The 16083-nt window shown below is 51.6% G+C and overlaps 1 protein-coding gene across 1 annotated transcript in view; it reads right to left on the bottom strand.

Annotated features, from left to right (window-relative positions):
- The window catches only part of MEI1 (meiotic double-stranded break formation protein 1), a 2222673-nt gene that overhangs the window by 1012087 nt on the left and 1194503 nt on the right, over positions 1-16083 (bottom strand). Inside the window, exon 19 of the mRNA XM_085599901.1 lies at positions 261-408. Coding sequence (XP_085456027.1) covers positions 261-408 — 148 coding nt within the window. The remainder of the gene's footprint in view (positions 1-260; positions 409-16083) is intronic.

Below are 16083 nucleotides of genomic sequence, written 5' to 3'. Positions count from 1 at the left end.
TTATTTGGACTGATACAAGGTGTACACTAGAATTAGTGACATCATATATCAGGCCAACTTCTCACAATGGGCTGCTTGGAAGTGTAACTCATCTCAGAAGTTTTAAAGAGACTATGGTTGTTAAGAAATATTTCTTTCAGTTCTGCCTAAGGCGGGAGGCAATTCTGAGCTAGATGGAAAGAGCAGAAGTAGGATGCAACAATAAAAAGACAAAAAAACAGAAGATAAAATCAGAAATTAAAACCAAAATGGAACCTCACCCCATCTAATTTGTGACAAGTGTCTTGGCAAACTGCTAGAAGATACAAAACAGCTCTGAGCACAAACGAGGGTGGGTACACTCCCTGGTCCTGTACTGACTGAAGATAAGCTTGCACTGCACAAAACAAATCCTCCTCCTGGATAAATCTGTAAAATAAAATAGAGAACAATGTAAGACATTTCATCTGCAATGAAATGAAGAATGCCCGCTCAAGAATCAATTTCTGAGTTTGTATCAACATTGGAAAGCCCCACAATCATTGTGTAAACCTATCGTTAAATCGAGTGACTTCCAGAAACCAGACAGTGTTCTGAAACTTAATGGAAAAAGGAAGGAGACCCTTTATGGATGTCAAGAAGTACATACTGGGCAAGAAGAATGGTTTAATTTTTCTGCAACCTCTATGCTACTAGCAGAGAGACGGGGAAGCAGAGTCAAATACTTTAAAGTTCTGGACGGATTGCAGGAAACTAGATAGGTCATCCCATATTTCCCTAGATGAAGTAAATGGAGTAGTTTCTTACCTGTAACTCCAGTTCTGTAGTAGGGGTATCTCTGTTATAGTCATAATCTGTGAATAGTCCCGCCCATGTGCGTGGACCCCGGAGCAATCAAAATAGTCTCTTAAGGTGTCCTCTTCTGCAGTCCTGCATAGACACTTAAGAGTAAATCAAAGACAAATAATGCAGCCTGACATTAACAAGGCTACACTGGCCAGCACTTCATCCTGAAGTGACAAAAAAAGGATATCCAAATAATAATTAAATTTACACATTTAGCTAAGTTTCACACCAAGAGAAACTACCCTTCACAAAAATCCTTTGTCATGATAGAGAGGAAGGGTTGGACAGACAAGCCCCATAGACTGCCACTATGTGTCTGGAAAAGGGATACCGTGCCTTTAAGGAACCCTCTAGAGACCCTCGGTATCCCATGATGCACAGCCAAAGGCAAGTTACTTTCAGTTCTTTTTGAAGGTGTATAAAGCCAGGCCTGTAACATCCATGATGTCGATGTTTCATCCACCGGGGAGGAGGGCGGATCGCTTATGACTATAACAGAGATACACCTACTTCAGAACTGGAGTTACAGGTAAGAAACTACTCATTCTGTAGTAGGGGATTTCTGTGTATAGTCATAATCTGTGAATAGAATGGCAAGCCCATCCCAAACAATCCAAACCCAGCGGTGGAAGAAACATATAGAATCACTACTGTGCAAATACATTTCTCAGCGAAGCCTGCCCAACCTGCGCATCTGCCCTGGCTTCAGAGTCCAAGCAGTAATGCTTAGCAAAGGTATGGACGGACTTCCAAGTGGCAGCCCTACAGATGTCGGCAATGGGAACATTACGCTGCAAAGCCGTCGTAGCCGCTTTGCCCCTGGTAGAGTGAGCCTTAGGCTTACCCCCTAAAGTCTTGTTAACTTTCTGGTAACACAATTGGATACAGGACACAATCCACCTAGAAATGGACTGTTTGGAGGTGGCAAGACCAGTCCTGACCAATCCATAATTAACAAATAACTGATCCGATCTACGAATCTCCTTGGTCTTATCTAAGTAGAATTTTAATACCTGTCTCACATCCAGTGAATGAAGGGACCTCTCTGCCGGAGAAGAAGGCTGTGGAAAAAACGTTGGTAAGGTGATCGTTTGATTGACATGGAAATCAGATATCACCTTAGGGAGAAACTTTTGGTGAGTCCTCATGACAACCTTAGATGCATGAAATACAGTATAGGGCTCTTGGCAACACAGGGCCTGGATCTCACTCACCCTGCGAGGCGATGTTATAGGTACAAGAAAAGCTGCCTTCTAGGATAGATGCTGTAAAGAAGCCTTATGAATAGGCTCAAAAGGCTCCTTCATCAATCTAGACAGCACCACATTAAGCTCCCACGGAGGCTAAGGACGCCTAATGGGAGGAAACACCTTCCTCAATTCCAGAAAATCTTTGATGACAGGGATTTGGAAAAAGGATGTTTGTGAAGGGCATGTCCTATACGCAGTCAAAGCTGCGAGGTGAACCTTAATAGAATGGAAATTAAGGCCAGATTGAGCCAAATGCAGCAAGTACGGAAGGATGACATCCTCCTTGCAGGATGTAGGATCAGCATCTTTAGAGGCGCACCAAATGCAGAATCTTTTCCATTTGTATGCGTAGGAAGTCCTCGTAGACGGTCTCTTTGCCTCTTTCAGTATCGCCATGCAGCTCTCTGGAAGATTTAAATGTCTATACTGCACTAGTTCAGGAGCCATGCTGCCAAACTCAACGACGAGAGGTTGGGATGCACCATCTGCCCTCCGAACTTCGTGAGAAGGTCCGGCCGACACGGAAGCCGAAGATGCGGCAGGAGAGACCGGTGTAGTAGGTCGGTGAACCACCACTGCCGAGGCCATTCTGGAGCAATGAGGATCATCTTGGCCCGTGACTGGGACAGTTTGATCAACACTGTCGGGATATGGGGAATGGGTGGAAAAGCGCAGAGAAAGCTGTTCGACCAGTTGATCCACAGTGCATTCCCCAGCGTCCCCGGTTGGTAAAACCTGGAGGCGAAGTCTCGGCATTTGCTGTTTTCCGCGGTGGCGAACAGATCAATGTCTGGAGTGCCCCACCTTGCGAAGATGTCTTCTAACACCTTGTCGTTTAAGACCCACTCGTGGTTTACTTGAACGAGCCTGCTGAGAGCATCTGCCTGAGCATTCTGCACACCTGGCAGATGAGTCGCCGTTATCGTCAGTCCCCTGGCCAACTGCCATTTCCAGACTGCTTGCGCTTCCAGAGACAGTGTGCGCGATCTTGAGACTCCCTGCTTGTTGAGGTAATACATCGTTGTTGTGTTGTCCGTCTGTACAAGCAGGGAATTGGTCCGAAAGGACGGGTGGCAGGCTTTCAGCGCCAGATGAACAACTCTGAGTTCCAGAAAATTGATGTCTGAGACCACGTGCCTTGGATCTGAAGGTGGTCTGAATGCGCTCCCCAGCCCTGGAGAGACGCATCTGTTACAATGGTCTGAGTCGGTATCTCCTTGTGGAATGGAATCCCTTTGAGGAGATTCTCCGGTGAACACCACCAATTCAGGGATTTTAGAGCGTGTTGAGACAGTTGGATCCTGTCCTCCCAGCTCCCTCGTCTCTGGTTCCACCGATCTTCCAGACATTCCTGCAACGGCCTCATGTGGAGGCGTGCATGTGAAGTGAGAAAGATACAAGAGGCCATCGACCCCAGAAGAGAGGACACCGTCCTCACCGTCGGTGATGAACAGGACATGAGAGTCTGAGCTTTCCGAAGGATCGATAAGCGTCGCTCCTCCGAAGGACACACGCTTGCCTTGAGAGTAACGATGGAGGCTCCCAAGTACTGCAGACACTGAACAGGAGTCGGGACCGATTTGGATATGTTGATGTGCAGGCCCAATTGGTTCAACAGAGCAGCCGTCCTGTTGAAATGTAGCTGTGCCTCCTGGAACGAGGATGCCTTGATCAGCCAATCGTCCAGGTACGGATAAACAAATACCTTGTTCTTTCTTAGGTGTGCTGTCACCACTACCATGCACTTTGAAAAAGTCCTGGGAGCAGACTTCAGGTCGAACGGAAGTACTGTATACTGCTAGTGGTTGGTGCCGACCAGGAAACGCAGGAACTTCCGATGCTTCTGGGCAATGGGGACATGGAAGTACGTGTCCTGCATATCTATGGCGCAGAGCCAGTCTCCTCGATGCAGCTGAGGATAAATCTGGTGCAGGGACAGCATACGGAACTTTTCTCTGCGAATCCATTTGTTTGCTTGCCGCAATTCCAGAATGGGCCTGAACTCGTTTTTGTCCTTTTTCCGCACAAGAAAGAACCTTGAGTATAGACTCTTTCCTCTTTGAGATGGAGGAACAGGCTCTATCGCCCTTTTTCTTAACAGGGTATCGGCCTCCGCTTGGAGTTCGCGTAGCAGGAATTGAGAGTGAACTGGTGGAATAGCTGGAGGAGGGCCGATAAAGCATAGACTGTATCCATTGCAAACAATATTCAGCACCCACTTGTCCTGGGTAATCTGCCAGGTAGTTCTGAATGCTTCCCCCCCACTGGAGTGGGTAACAGAAGAGGGGGAAGTAATCCCTGGACTGTTGGTTGCCTCTGCCCCTTTGACGTCTCTGACAAGGCTGCCTCTGAAACTGCTGCTGCTGCTGTCCAGCCTGACGACCCTGCCCGCGTTGGCGCTGGGAAGAATAGCGTCGTTGGTAGTGGCGGAAAGTCTTACGCTGTCCCTTGGGCTTCTCCAAGCCAACAACCTTAAGAGTCTCACCTTCCGCCTTCATGCAAGCCATTTCCTCATCTGCATGGGCACCGAAGAGCGTAGAACCCAAAAAGGGCAGATTAGCAATTCGCTGCTGTGCCTCCGGTTTCATGGAGGTAAGCCGCAACCAGGCGTGTCGTCTCAAAGTCACACCGTGACGGTATTCATGGGCTGCCAGGAGAGAGGTGTCTGCAGCCGCACTGATGATTTGGTTTGACACCATCGTGCCTTCATTAAGAATCTCCTGAAAGTCCTCACGCTAGTCCCTAGGGAGGAGATCAAGAAATTGCTGGAGAGACTCCCATAAGGAGCGGTCATAACGGCCCAAGAGGGCAGTCGAGCTTGCTGCCTTCATGGAAGTGGCTGCTGTACTGCAGACCTTCCTCCCTGCTGAATCCAGTCTGCGGCTTTCTTTGTCCGGTGGTACAGTGGATGATGGAGCCGTAGAGTGCTGCTTCTTAGCCGCCACCACTATAAAGTGTGGGAGGATGCAGCCAAAGCTGCCTTTAGTGAGGGATTGCTGATAGGTCATTCCCTATGTGTATCCGAGAACAAGGGTTACCCTACTTACATGGAACCAGGGTATCTATCAAGTAACAGGGGACAGTGGCTCCTGTGGTCTATGTATTAGATGCTTGATGTATGAGTTACTTACCTTCAGTAACGATGTATCTGGTAGAGACGATTCTAGCCGCAGATTCCTTCACATAGAATTATCCCCAGGCGTGAGACTGGATCCGGAAACTTTTTTGCCACAGCATCCCTGCGCGCCGGGGGCGGGGCGACATCAAGCGACTCCGCCCAGGCGTCGTCCACGTACGTGACGTCAGCGAGGTCACATTAGACCCGCCCGGAGCGCCCACGTCTGTTTTCTTCGGAGAACTTTTCCGCATCACAACGCGGAACCACCAGATAAATAACTGTGGAAGCATGGGAACAGTGTGCGAAGAGCAGAAAAATTGGAAAGAAACAGTGACTAACAACACCACCAGAGTGGTGCCAACACCGCAGAACCCAAGGGCAGGGAAAGAAGAAGAAGAAGAAGAAAAAGCAGAAACCTGCGCAGTCACCCTCCGAGCACATAGACAACCTCCCATCCCTGTGCCCGGAGGCAAAGAACATGCGTAAAAGTCATGGCACATGTAGTAAACTCAACCCCCTCATCCTGAGCAAGGAATGGGACCAGTCCCAAGACAGACAGGGACAACAACCCTCCAAGTCACCCCAACCTAAAGGGCAACCACCCACAAGGGACAAGGGCAAGACAAGGCCAGATGACCCTTAATCAGAGGATAGCAATGGAAGAAAGGGAGGGGAGGGAGGACAGGGATAGAAAGCAATCCGCCCAAACCTGGAGTAGCCAGAGCAGCAGGGCACTGGAGCACCGGAACCCCATCCTCCAAAGGACCAAAGGAGGAATGAACCGCCCCCAGACGGAGCCACCCGTCAAGAACAAGGAGGGCACTCACAGGAGACTCAGCCCCTCACCGGCAGGCGAGTACCGAAGACCAACCCAAGGGTTCTAGCAGAATAGGGGAGGAAGGGCGGGCCGTGAAGGAATCTGCGGCTAGAATCGTCTCTACCAGATACATCGTTACCGAAGGTAAGTAACTCGTACATCTGATAGAGACTACTAGCCGCAGATTCCTTCACGTAGAATAGATACCCTAACCATACCCCCTGGGAAGGAGGGTCTGAGAAAGGACCCCACCAGTCAATGCAGAACAGAGGGCCCCACAGGGGACCAGATCTGTGGACCAGGTAGAACCTCGCCCCTGCTAGGCCAAGGGAACCCCCACAAGCAGAACCCCACCGACCCCAAGGGGATGTAGGAGGGAAAGAAGGCTGAAGAGGCTCGGAAACTCACAGCAGAGGAACCAAGGGCAAAGACGGAGAGGCCGAAGTACCCCACTCCCCCACAAGGCAACATAGCTTCCGCCCAATGCCAAGACAAGAAAAGCGGATGTAGAAGAAGTAGAAGAAGAAGAAGCCTAGAGGGCTCAAGGAAACGAGGGAAAAGAAGGCGAACCCACTCCAGATGGAGAGCAGCCTGCCAGCCAGAACAGCGCCGGCAGTCAAAGCCGCCAGGAGCAAGAAGAACAGCCTGAGGCCCCAGAAAGGCCGAGTAGGCGACGCCTGGAAAGGGAGAACACAGGATCATTCCAGACCTCAGGACAGGAGCAGGGAGAGGAAGAGATGCCCGGGCACACCACTACGTGTGGCCGTGCACAGGATCTCAGGAAGCAAAAGCAACCTACCTAAACGCCATGGAGACCAGGCACCTGAAGGCAACCAGAACCCTCTAGCAGGGCGCAAGCTATATGACAGCTACCACTACCCCACATAGGGTACGTTAAGTCCCAAGATATGGGAACCCTCTTTGGAAGAACTTCCGCAGCAGAGGAAAAAACAAAAGAGCAATGGGGGAAAAAAACACCCCCGCCGAAGGCTTGATAAGCAGCCCAAGCAAAGCAGAAGGCCCAATCTCAGGGCCAAGTCCGCGCAACAACTCCTGCAGAACCCACACACAACCAACACAAGGGCCGTCCAGCAGCCAACAATGCCAAAGTCCCAAGAAAGGACGTAAATGGCCAGAAGACACACTTCCACAGCCAGAACAACCGGCCTAAGAAGGCCAAAAATCAACCCAACTCAGAAGTCACTGAGGAGGGGATGGAGGAGGAGGAGGATAAGGCGGAGGAGGAGGACGGAGACCTGCCAAGAGCCTTTGGATGGCGGAGTCGGCCGGGGCATGGAAAAACAGGCTGCCATCAAACGGAAGGTCGATGAGGCGCTCCCGAATATTCTCAGGGAATACTCCGCCCCGAAGCCAAGCATGGTGACGGAGAGCGACTGAGGAAGCCATGGCCCTGCCCAGCACCTCTGAGATGTCCGGAGCGGAGAATAAACGCCGCAAGCTCCCGGCCATCCAATGCATGATGCCGTAAGTCCACCTGCCCAGACTCCTGGGACGCTGCAGATCCCAGAGACTCAGCCGAGTCCCACAAAGAGGAGGAGGCCCTAGCCAGCACACACAAGGTGTTAAGGGCCCGCAGGGCCACGCTGGATGAGGCGAACATGTTGCGCCCCCAAGAGTCCAGCCAGCGGGCCTCTCGGGACGGCAGAGTCAACAGTGGCGGCAGGGAGGGAAAAGCAGTCCGCAAGAGGGGGCTGGCGGCTGAGGGGTGAAGGGAAAGACACGCCGGGTCACGCAGACCCAGGAGGTTCCGGTGCAGAAGATGCTGAGGCACCAGGTCCACTGAGGCAGGACGCCTCCAAGCCCCTGTCAAGGAAGAAAGGAGCGAACCTTCAAAGGGAAGTAAGACTGCCCTCCCACCAGAGCCCTGGTGGAGGACCGCCAACAGATGGTCCGCCGGAAAGTGAGCCACCGTGTCACCCATGCGCAGGATGCCCACAGCCGTGGACACCGCGTGAGCGAAGGCCACACCCGCCTCCGTAGGGCCCCGCGGTGGAGAAAGCAGCTCCTCCGTGGGCGACGGCTGCAAACTAAGGCGGCCGTCTCCGAGGCCAAGCGGGGCAGGCAAGGGTCAGACCTGGAAGTCAGAAGGAGCCGAAGAATGAGGGACCTGCCGCTCCTTCGACGAACACCTCTGCCTCAGGAAGGGCGGGGAGCCGCCCTTCGATGCTGGTGAGAAAGACACCACACTGCGACCAGTCTCTGGGGAGGATGACACCAATATACAGCCTGCCTCCGGAGAAGAAGGAGCGTCCGAAGACGAATCCGCGGTATGACTCCTGCGCGGAGCCGTAGAGTCCGCAGCTTGAGGTAGGACGTCGGCATCATCCGGCGTCACCGGACAAGGTACCTCCAAGTCACCCCACACCGGAGACCGGAGCGGAGACCGGAGTAGAGCTGGAGCCGTAGCGGCTCCGGGGCGGTGCCGGAATGATGCCGACCCGACCCCCGCCGAGGCAGCCCCCTGCGTGGGAGAACGAGACGGGCCTGGGGAGTGGCACAAAGCCCTCTGCCAGCTGCAGCCCAGAATGAGGCGAAGATCGCTCTGGAACCCATGTGTTGGCGCCAGGGACGATGCAACCTCTGACGAGGCAGCCGCCTGTGGGGAGGGAAGAGAGGGGCCCGGAGAGGGACAAGGGGTCCTCCCTTGGCCTCGACCCGGAGTGAGACGAGGAGGGTCGTTCGACCCCTGTGGCTCCACACGGTCCAGCTGCTGCCGGTGCCGTAGCGGTGTCACCTCGGACTTAGACAGGACCACCTTGTCAAAGGACCGAGAGGGGCTCGGGGATGCGACCCGAGCCCCGGCGACCTCCCGTGACACCACGGGGACTCCCGCGGGAGTTTGCGGCGAGGCAGAGACGCCGTGGTCTGAAGGAGGTGCCCCAGAGGAGTCGCACCCCAACAGCACCACATCCTCCAAGCCTGGATCCGAACCAGTCGGCGCCGGGGCCAGAGCCACCGGCGGCGCCGCGGAGGGCCCTGCGCAGGGCGAGGGATCCGCCGATGTCCCAGGAGGGGAAGGAGGAGGAGATGCCAGCAAGGCCTCGTTATTGTCTATTTTCAGTGGGGGACTGGATCTCGCAGTCTGCAGGATAATGTTCCTATCCCGGTAGTTGAATACTCGGGCTATAAGGGGTCTCGGGGTGCCCCAGGTTTTGGCCTACCTCCTGGCACTCTATGAGCTCTTTCAATGGAGAAGTAGGTAGACAAAGTCTTGGGTTGGAGATGTTTGGTGATGGGGGGGATAGAGACCGAGTACTTTCCGTCCTAACTTGGAATTTCAATGGTATGGGTGACAAGATTAAGAGGGGTATAGTGCAACAACCCCTAAAGCGACACTTCCCTGATGTAGTTCTGCTGCAGTAAACGCACCTTGTGGGTCAGAAGACTAAGGCCCTCACTAGGTGGGGGTACAAACTCTTGGTTCATTCAGAATACACCATGGGTTCGAGGGGGATGGCAATCCTGGTAAACTAAAGCACACTCCTTATTGTTCACAAGATCTGGACCGACCGGGGAGGAAGGTTTGCAGGGGCGGAGGCTCAGTGGGATGGGAGGGACATTAACATAATCTCAGTCTATTTGCCGCCGGCTCTGGGTAAGGCAACACTGGCGGACCTTGGTCGAATGCTGACGGGACTCCAGGCGGGCTCATTAGTCATGGGGGAGATTACAACATGACATTAGATGACACGATTGTGAGAAGTTGGCCTGGTATATGCTGCTCACTAGTTCTAGTGATCACCTTGTACCATGCCAAGCAACCCTTATGGTGGTGGTTGAAGTCAACCTAGATAGACCAGCTATCCTAGTGGTAGCGTGGACAGTGCAGTCTGCAGGCTAAACTCTTGAGGGCATGTGAAGCCAGCTGTTTTACCATATGTAACCTCCTTGAATACCAAATGAAAGGACACCACACAGATATATATTCAAAATATATATGTATTTATTTACTAAAAGTATCCCCTATACTCTTTATGAGCACAGAAGCACATTCGTTAAAACAAGGCAATGTTTAAATATACAAAACTTGCACAGTTATGGATGGGCCTGGGTGGCCCGCTAAACCATATACTAAAATAGTGGTATAAGAACCACGTATAGAAACGTAGGAAGGCCTAGGGCCTTGAGGATTGCTGGGACTACAAGGAGCTAACAGTAGTTAGTGACCACAGGATGCGTGAAAGTTACACGCGGGCACCTATTGGATTCAATGGGTGCGTAAAAGTCACAAAATTAAAGCAAAGGGAGTCTTCCAGATGGACCAGAACCTAACGACTGGAAGCCTAGACACTAGAGATGTTTCTCTACACAGGAGCACCGGAGTGCCAGCGTTACCTCACCCACAGGAAGCGGGTGCATAGGTGTCAAAGTGCGTCGGGTTTCGTCGTGCAGGTCTATGGAGCCTGAAGATGAAGATGCTGCAGGCGGCCAGGCGAGAAGAGTTCCGGTGGATCCAAGGGTGGATCTGAAGAGTAGAAGACCTGGAAGCAGAGGGACACTGTTCATAGTCACTAGCCAGTGACCGGCGTCGAACCAGGAAGGAACCAGGCGATGTCGGGTGCCAACAGGTGAAAAAGTGAAGCTTGTCTCTGCAGCCACGTGAAAGTGAAGATGTCGACGACGTCCAGGAGTCACTCATGAGCTGTCCCACGAAGGCTCTAGCTGATGGCGGTGTCGGCTTCTCGATGGGAGCAAACAGGCATTGGCTAAGGCAAGCCACGCAGGAGTCGATGAAAGCTTGGTGCTCTAACCAGCAAGGTCAGAGGGGCTGCTTCTGTTCACAGGAGCAAGGGCCAGTCTGGAACAACCAGACCAGCAGTGTTGTTCGTAGATTTCGTCGCCAAGATGGCCACTAGCCAACGGGCCAGTAACCGGGATGACGCGTCGAGTGGCAAAAAGCAAAAGGGCCCCACGCAGATCTCGTGGATGCTGGAGGGCTGGTCTTTGGTGCAAATGCTGCTCGGTGTTGGGGCTTCTCAGGGCCCTATGCACAACGATGAGGGTGCCTCGGGTGCTGCGCAGTCAGCTTGTCGTGGACGTTTCAAGATGGCCGGTCCCACGTCTCTCGGTGCCTCCACGGGTCTCTTCTTTGCAGGGACCGTGGATCAGGCTCTGAGATGTCTGGGAGTCTGGGTCTTGTCGGGCTCTGGGCTCGGTCTCCGGCGGGAGGCGGCGGCAAAGCAGTCGTTGAGTTGCTGGATGGTGCCTGTGTTCACAGGGTGGTCACTCCTTGACCACAAGGGAGATTCTCTTCAGTCTTCTGTGCAGCAGAATGTCGAAGTCCAGTGATTCTTCTTCTTCAAGTCGAGTTTCAGGATGATCTCAAGTCCTGGGACACAGCTCCTACTCTTATTCCAAATCTAGGGGCTGGATTACCTGCTAGGTCCCTCCTCTGGGTGGGACCAGGAAGGGGGGGTGGTTACAGCTCCAGTTTGAACTGGCATATGCACGGGGACACCTTGTGTGCCCCAGGCATGTCTCAATCTATTCAGCCCTCCCTAACCCACAACACAAAATCCTGTCTGGGGTGGTGCAAGCACCTCCCCTGACAGGAAACCCTTTGTCCAAACCTCCCAAGCTGGAAGGACTCCCAGCAGCAGGAGGGCAGACTTGTGCCTGTGGTGGCAGCATCCATTTTGTGATGCTGAGGCTCTGTCTAACTTTACCCGGGTTTCAGGTTAGGTACATGTCGTGTCCCTCTAGAAGGGTGGAATGCTACCCCTGTCGCCAGAATTGGCGAGGGGGTAGTATTCCAAATCGTATGACACCTTACTCGACATGTTTTGATAAAGCCAAACCAGAGTTAGCATTTGACCGCGAGGTCCATAATGCACTTGAGTATATGGTATGGCAATATCATGGAAACAGCTAAAGGACGTTGTTCCGAAAGCTGCAGACAGGCTCAGCTCATGCCAGAGCACCATCTCACATGAAACCAAGCACTCTGCCTCCAGGATTGTTAAGGCCTGCCATAGGAGTGACTGATAGGTTACCATGTGTCCATATATGTTAGATATAGATATACTATATCTAAGTAAGAGGTGATTACACCAACTTACCCCAGCTGAGTGATCGGCCAGTTGTGTCAAATAGTGAGGCCAGGCCAGGGGTGGCATAATACATGCTGCAGCCCCTGGTAGGCCTTGGATACACCTATGCCCTGGGTACCTGGGGTACACTGTTACAGGGTCTATAAGGTGAACCAGTTCCAATTGGTAATGCACCTAGTGTGCATTGGCATTAATTTAGGGAGAGAACAGCAGGGCTGTGGGTCTGATTAGCAGGCCCACAGCCACACTAAGTCATAAAACCAGTGAAGCAAAAGCAAAAATTTGGGGTGACCATAGGATAGCAGACCCTACTCTCCTACAACGATTGATCGACACCCGCCGAGGTCAAGAGCAAAAACAAGTGGGCTGATGACTGACTTTACGAAGGCACTAGATTTGACGGATGTAGGTCGGGCGCTCCAATCCAATGACAAGTCGTTCACGCACTTTTCCAATGTGCATCAAAGTTTGTCTCGTATTGACTATTTCCACACACACTCGGCTTTGATAGGGAACTTTAGACAAATCCGTGTTCTGTCCAGAGGTATATCGGACCACTCCCCAGTTTGGGTAGACTACACACACTGGGAACGGCAGGCACACACCACCATCATCCTTAACCCCTGGCTCCTGCACTTACCTGACATAAGGGAGGAACTCCGTACACAAACAGAGAACTATTTCAAAGAGAACGTAGGCTCCGTCGAATCCGCGCAAACAATTTGGGAAGCCTACAAGGTGGTCTTGAAAGGGCAAGCCTTATCTTTAAAGACAGGGTACGTCACCAGGAAACGTAAGCTCCTGGTTCAGGTAGAGAAGGACCTCCTTGAACTGGAACGGGAGCATGCACATGATCCCTCGGCCGGCACTGATCATAGACTCTTACTGAAGCAAGATGAATACCGGATACAAACTAGAGAACACATGATGGCTAAGTATCGCAACACCCAATACAGAATATACGAAATGGGAGATAGGCAGGTAGGACTCTAGCATGGCTGGAGAGGAGAGAACAAGGAACGAGGTGGGTACATCAACTAACAAAGCCAGGAGGTGAAATAGTGACCCATCCACGGGAAATAGCAGAGGTATTTGCGGATCACCTGAAAGAGGTGTATTCCCCGTCTACCCAGTACTCAGCTGACGATTCACGTCAGCTCCTCCAGGACAGCGATGTGCCGGTCCTCTCTGAAGGTGAAAGGGAAACTTTAGACGATGATCTGTCGAACGAGGAGATTAGCAAGGCCATAGGACAGATTAAATCTGGGAAAGCGATGGGGCCCAATGGTATACCGGTTGAGTTTCTAAAAGCCACTGCCTCTCGGACTGTGCCGCACTTACGGGCCATGCACGAGGAAAGCTTAGCGGCGGGCATGCTACCTGCAGATCAACGATTAGCTACCATTGTAGTGATTCATAAGCCGGGAAAAGCAACGGATAGCTGTAGCTCTAATAGGCCAATTTAGCTGATTAATGTGGAAGCGAAGATATTGGCAAAAGTCCTGGCCAATCGGCTGGTGACGGTCATTTCTTCATTGATCCATCCGGATCAATCCAGTTTCATGCCAGGGAGGAATACGGCCCTTAATATACGACGCGTACACAACGTAATGGCGCGTAGACAATATATGGAAGAAGACGCAGCGGTGCTGTCTCTCGATGCCTCGATGGCATTCGACTCAATAGAATGGCCATATTTGTTTGCAGTCCTGGAAAAGGTAGGATTGGGCCCTTAATTCATAGCCTGGGTGAAGTTGCTTTACACTGATGTGTTGGGACAAGTGAGGGTCAACAGCTACACGTCCCAGCCATTTCAGTTAAAAAGAGGTCCTAGACAGGGGTGCCCATTGTTTCCGCATATATTCTCTCTCCTGTTGGAACCCCTTGCGGCGTGGGTGCGCTGAGATGCTATGATGCGGGGGATGCGATGGGCAGATGGAGTGGAGGATCGTATATCCCTGTATGCCAATGACATACTGTTATATCTGGCTTCCCTGTACAAGTCTATACGTGTGGTGCTCGACATCTTCACAAACTTCAATAAATATTCTGGATATGCGATTAACTGGCATAAATCCATATTGTTTATGCGGCGGGGCTAGGTCCCCCGGCTTCCGGTTAACTGTACCATAGCTGTGGCAGAGGATGGGTTTCGATATTTGGGAGTTTTTGTCACTTCGGATACGGCTCTTTTTTACAGCTACAATTTAGCTCCCCGCTTGCTAGACTACGCGCTGATGTGAGGCACTGGAGGTCCCTGCCTCTTTCAATGTTAGGCCGAGCCGCCCTTTTTAAAATGTTGGCCCTCCCTCATTTTCTGTACATACTTCATAACTGCCTGCAAAGAGTCCCAGACTCTTATTTTAAAGCAGTAGAGGGTGAAATCCGCACGCTGCTGTGGGATGGAAGGACCCCCAGGGTGGCAACGAAGAAACTAACAAAAGGATGGTATGACGGGGGCATAGCGCTGCCTGACCTGCAACTTTATTATTGGGCGGCTCAATTGGTGACTATTAACCACTGGCTATATCACCCCCCGATGACCCGGCATACGCTCTTGACAGGTTTCAAACTGATCGCTCCGGCTACCTAGGGGCCATATATTCCAGTGATAGGAAGAACAAAAAGTAATACTTTGGGCCTACCCTACATACACTAGACATATGGCACATAGCAAATTCTCGTCTGGGTTGGGCGGGTGTCCTTTCTAGAGCAACGCCATTGTGATATACGCAGAAGCTGGGCATGCTGTGCTATCAGCCTGGGTTTGATAAATAGGACCTCATAGGTATCTCAGCAGTGAAAGACCTGGTGAAAAAGGGTTCTGTCCTTACATTTGGAAACCTTCAGAGCCAATATCACCTGGCCCAGGGAGAACTATACAGAAACTTGCAGATAAGACATGCACTTCAGGCTGCATTTCCGACCCCTAAGGACATACTGGAGTCGTCCCCATTGGAGGATCGTCTGCTGGATGGGCCCCTACTCTCCAAAGCTATATCTTTCACATATAAAAAGTTGAGCAATAACCTGCCAGATACCTTTCCAAAGCTTAGAGAGCAGTGGCAGGATGACCTGGGCCCAATAAGTGACGAGGATTGGCAACTGGCTCGTATGTCCCCCAGAGAATCAGCCATCACACTCAGATTTAGGCTTATACAGTTCAGGATACTTAACCGATCATGCATGACAGGGAAGACTTTGACCTTTGTTTGAGAGGGTGCAGACAGCAAGCCACCTTTTATCATACTCTGTGGAGTTGCCCAGCTATACGTGCCCTTTGGGAGGGAGTCTCGGATCACATGCAGAAGGCTTTGGGAAAGGAGGTAGTTTTGACACCACAACTGGGACTGTTGAACATATGGGATGCAACTGATCTCACTGAAGTCGAACAGCAATTTGTAACACTGGGGTACACGTTGGTCAAACGGGAACTGGCGAAACTGTGGGGGGGAACAAACCCACCATCCACTAGCTTGTGGGCAAAAGAGCTGGACAGATGCATGTTGGCGGAGACGGAGGTCTTTGTAGCTAGGAGTTGCCCCAAAAAATGGGATCGCAAGTGGTCAAAGTGAAATATATATCTTGGAGATATCTGTGTGTCCCCTACGGTAGAATTGGAGATGCGCAGAAATGCAGATAGAGATGGGATTGGTTGATGTATGTCTTAAATCAATGTATGCACATGTGATGTATTGAATGACTTGAAAACTGTCGTCTATCTATTTCTATATGGCTGTCATTAAAACCAATAAACACATTTAAAAGGTGCTCGGTGTCCGGAGTGCTAGTGAGAGGTAAAGAACAAGATACTTACCTTCGGTAACGATGTATCTGTAAGAAACATTAGTTAGTTAGATTCCTCACCTTAGAATATCCCCAGGCGTCAGGCTGGATCCGGAAGATTTTTCGTCAGCAATACCCCTTGCGCGTCGCTAGGCGTCGTCTGCGGCTCCGCGTCCGTCGTCGGCGTCGTGCGCCGGAATGACGTCGTCGGAGTAC

Source organism: Triturus cristatus, chromosome 4_2, assembly GCF_964204655.1.
Source record: "Triturus cristatus chromosome 4_2, aTriCri1.1, whole genome shotgun sequence".
NCBI lineage: Eukaryota > Metazoa > Chordata > Amphibia > Caudata > Salamandridae > Triturus > Triturus cristatus.
This window is presented reverse-complemented; position numbering and strand designations above follow the sequence as displayed.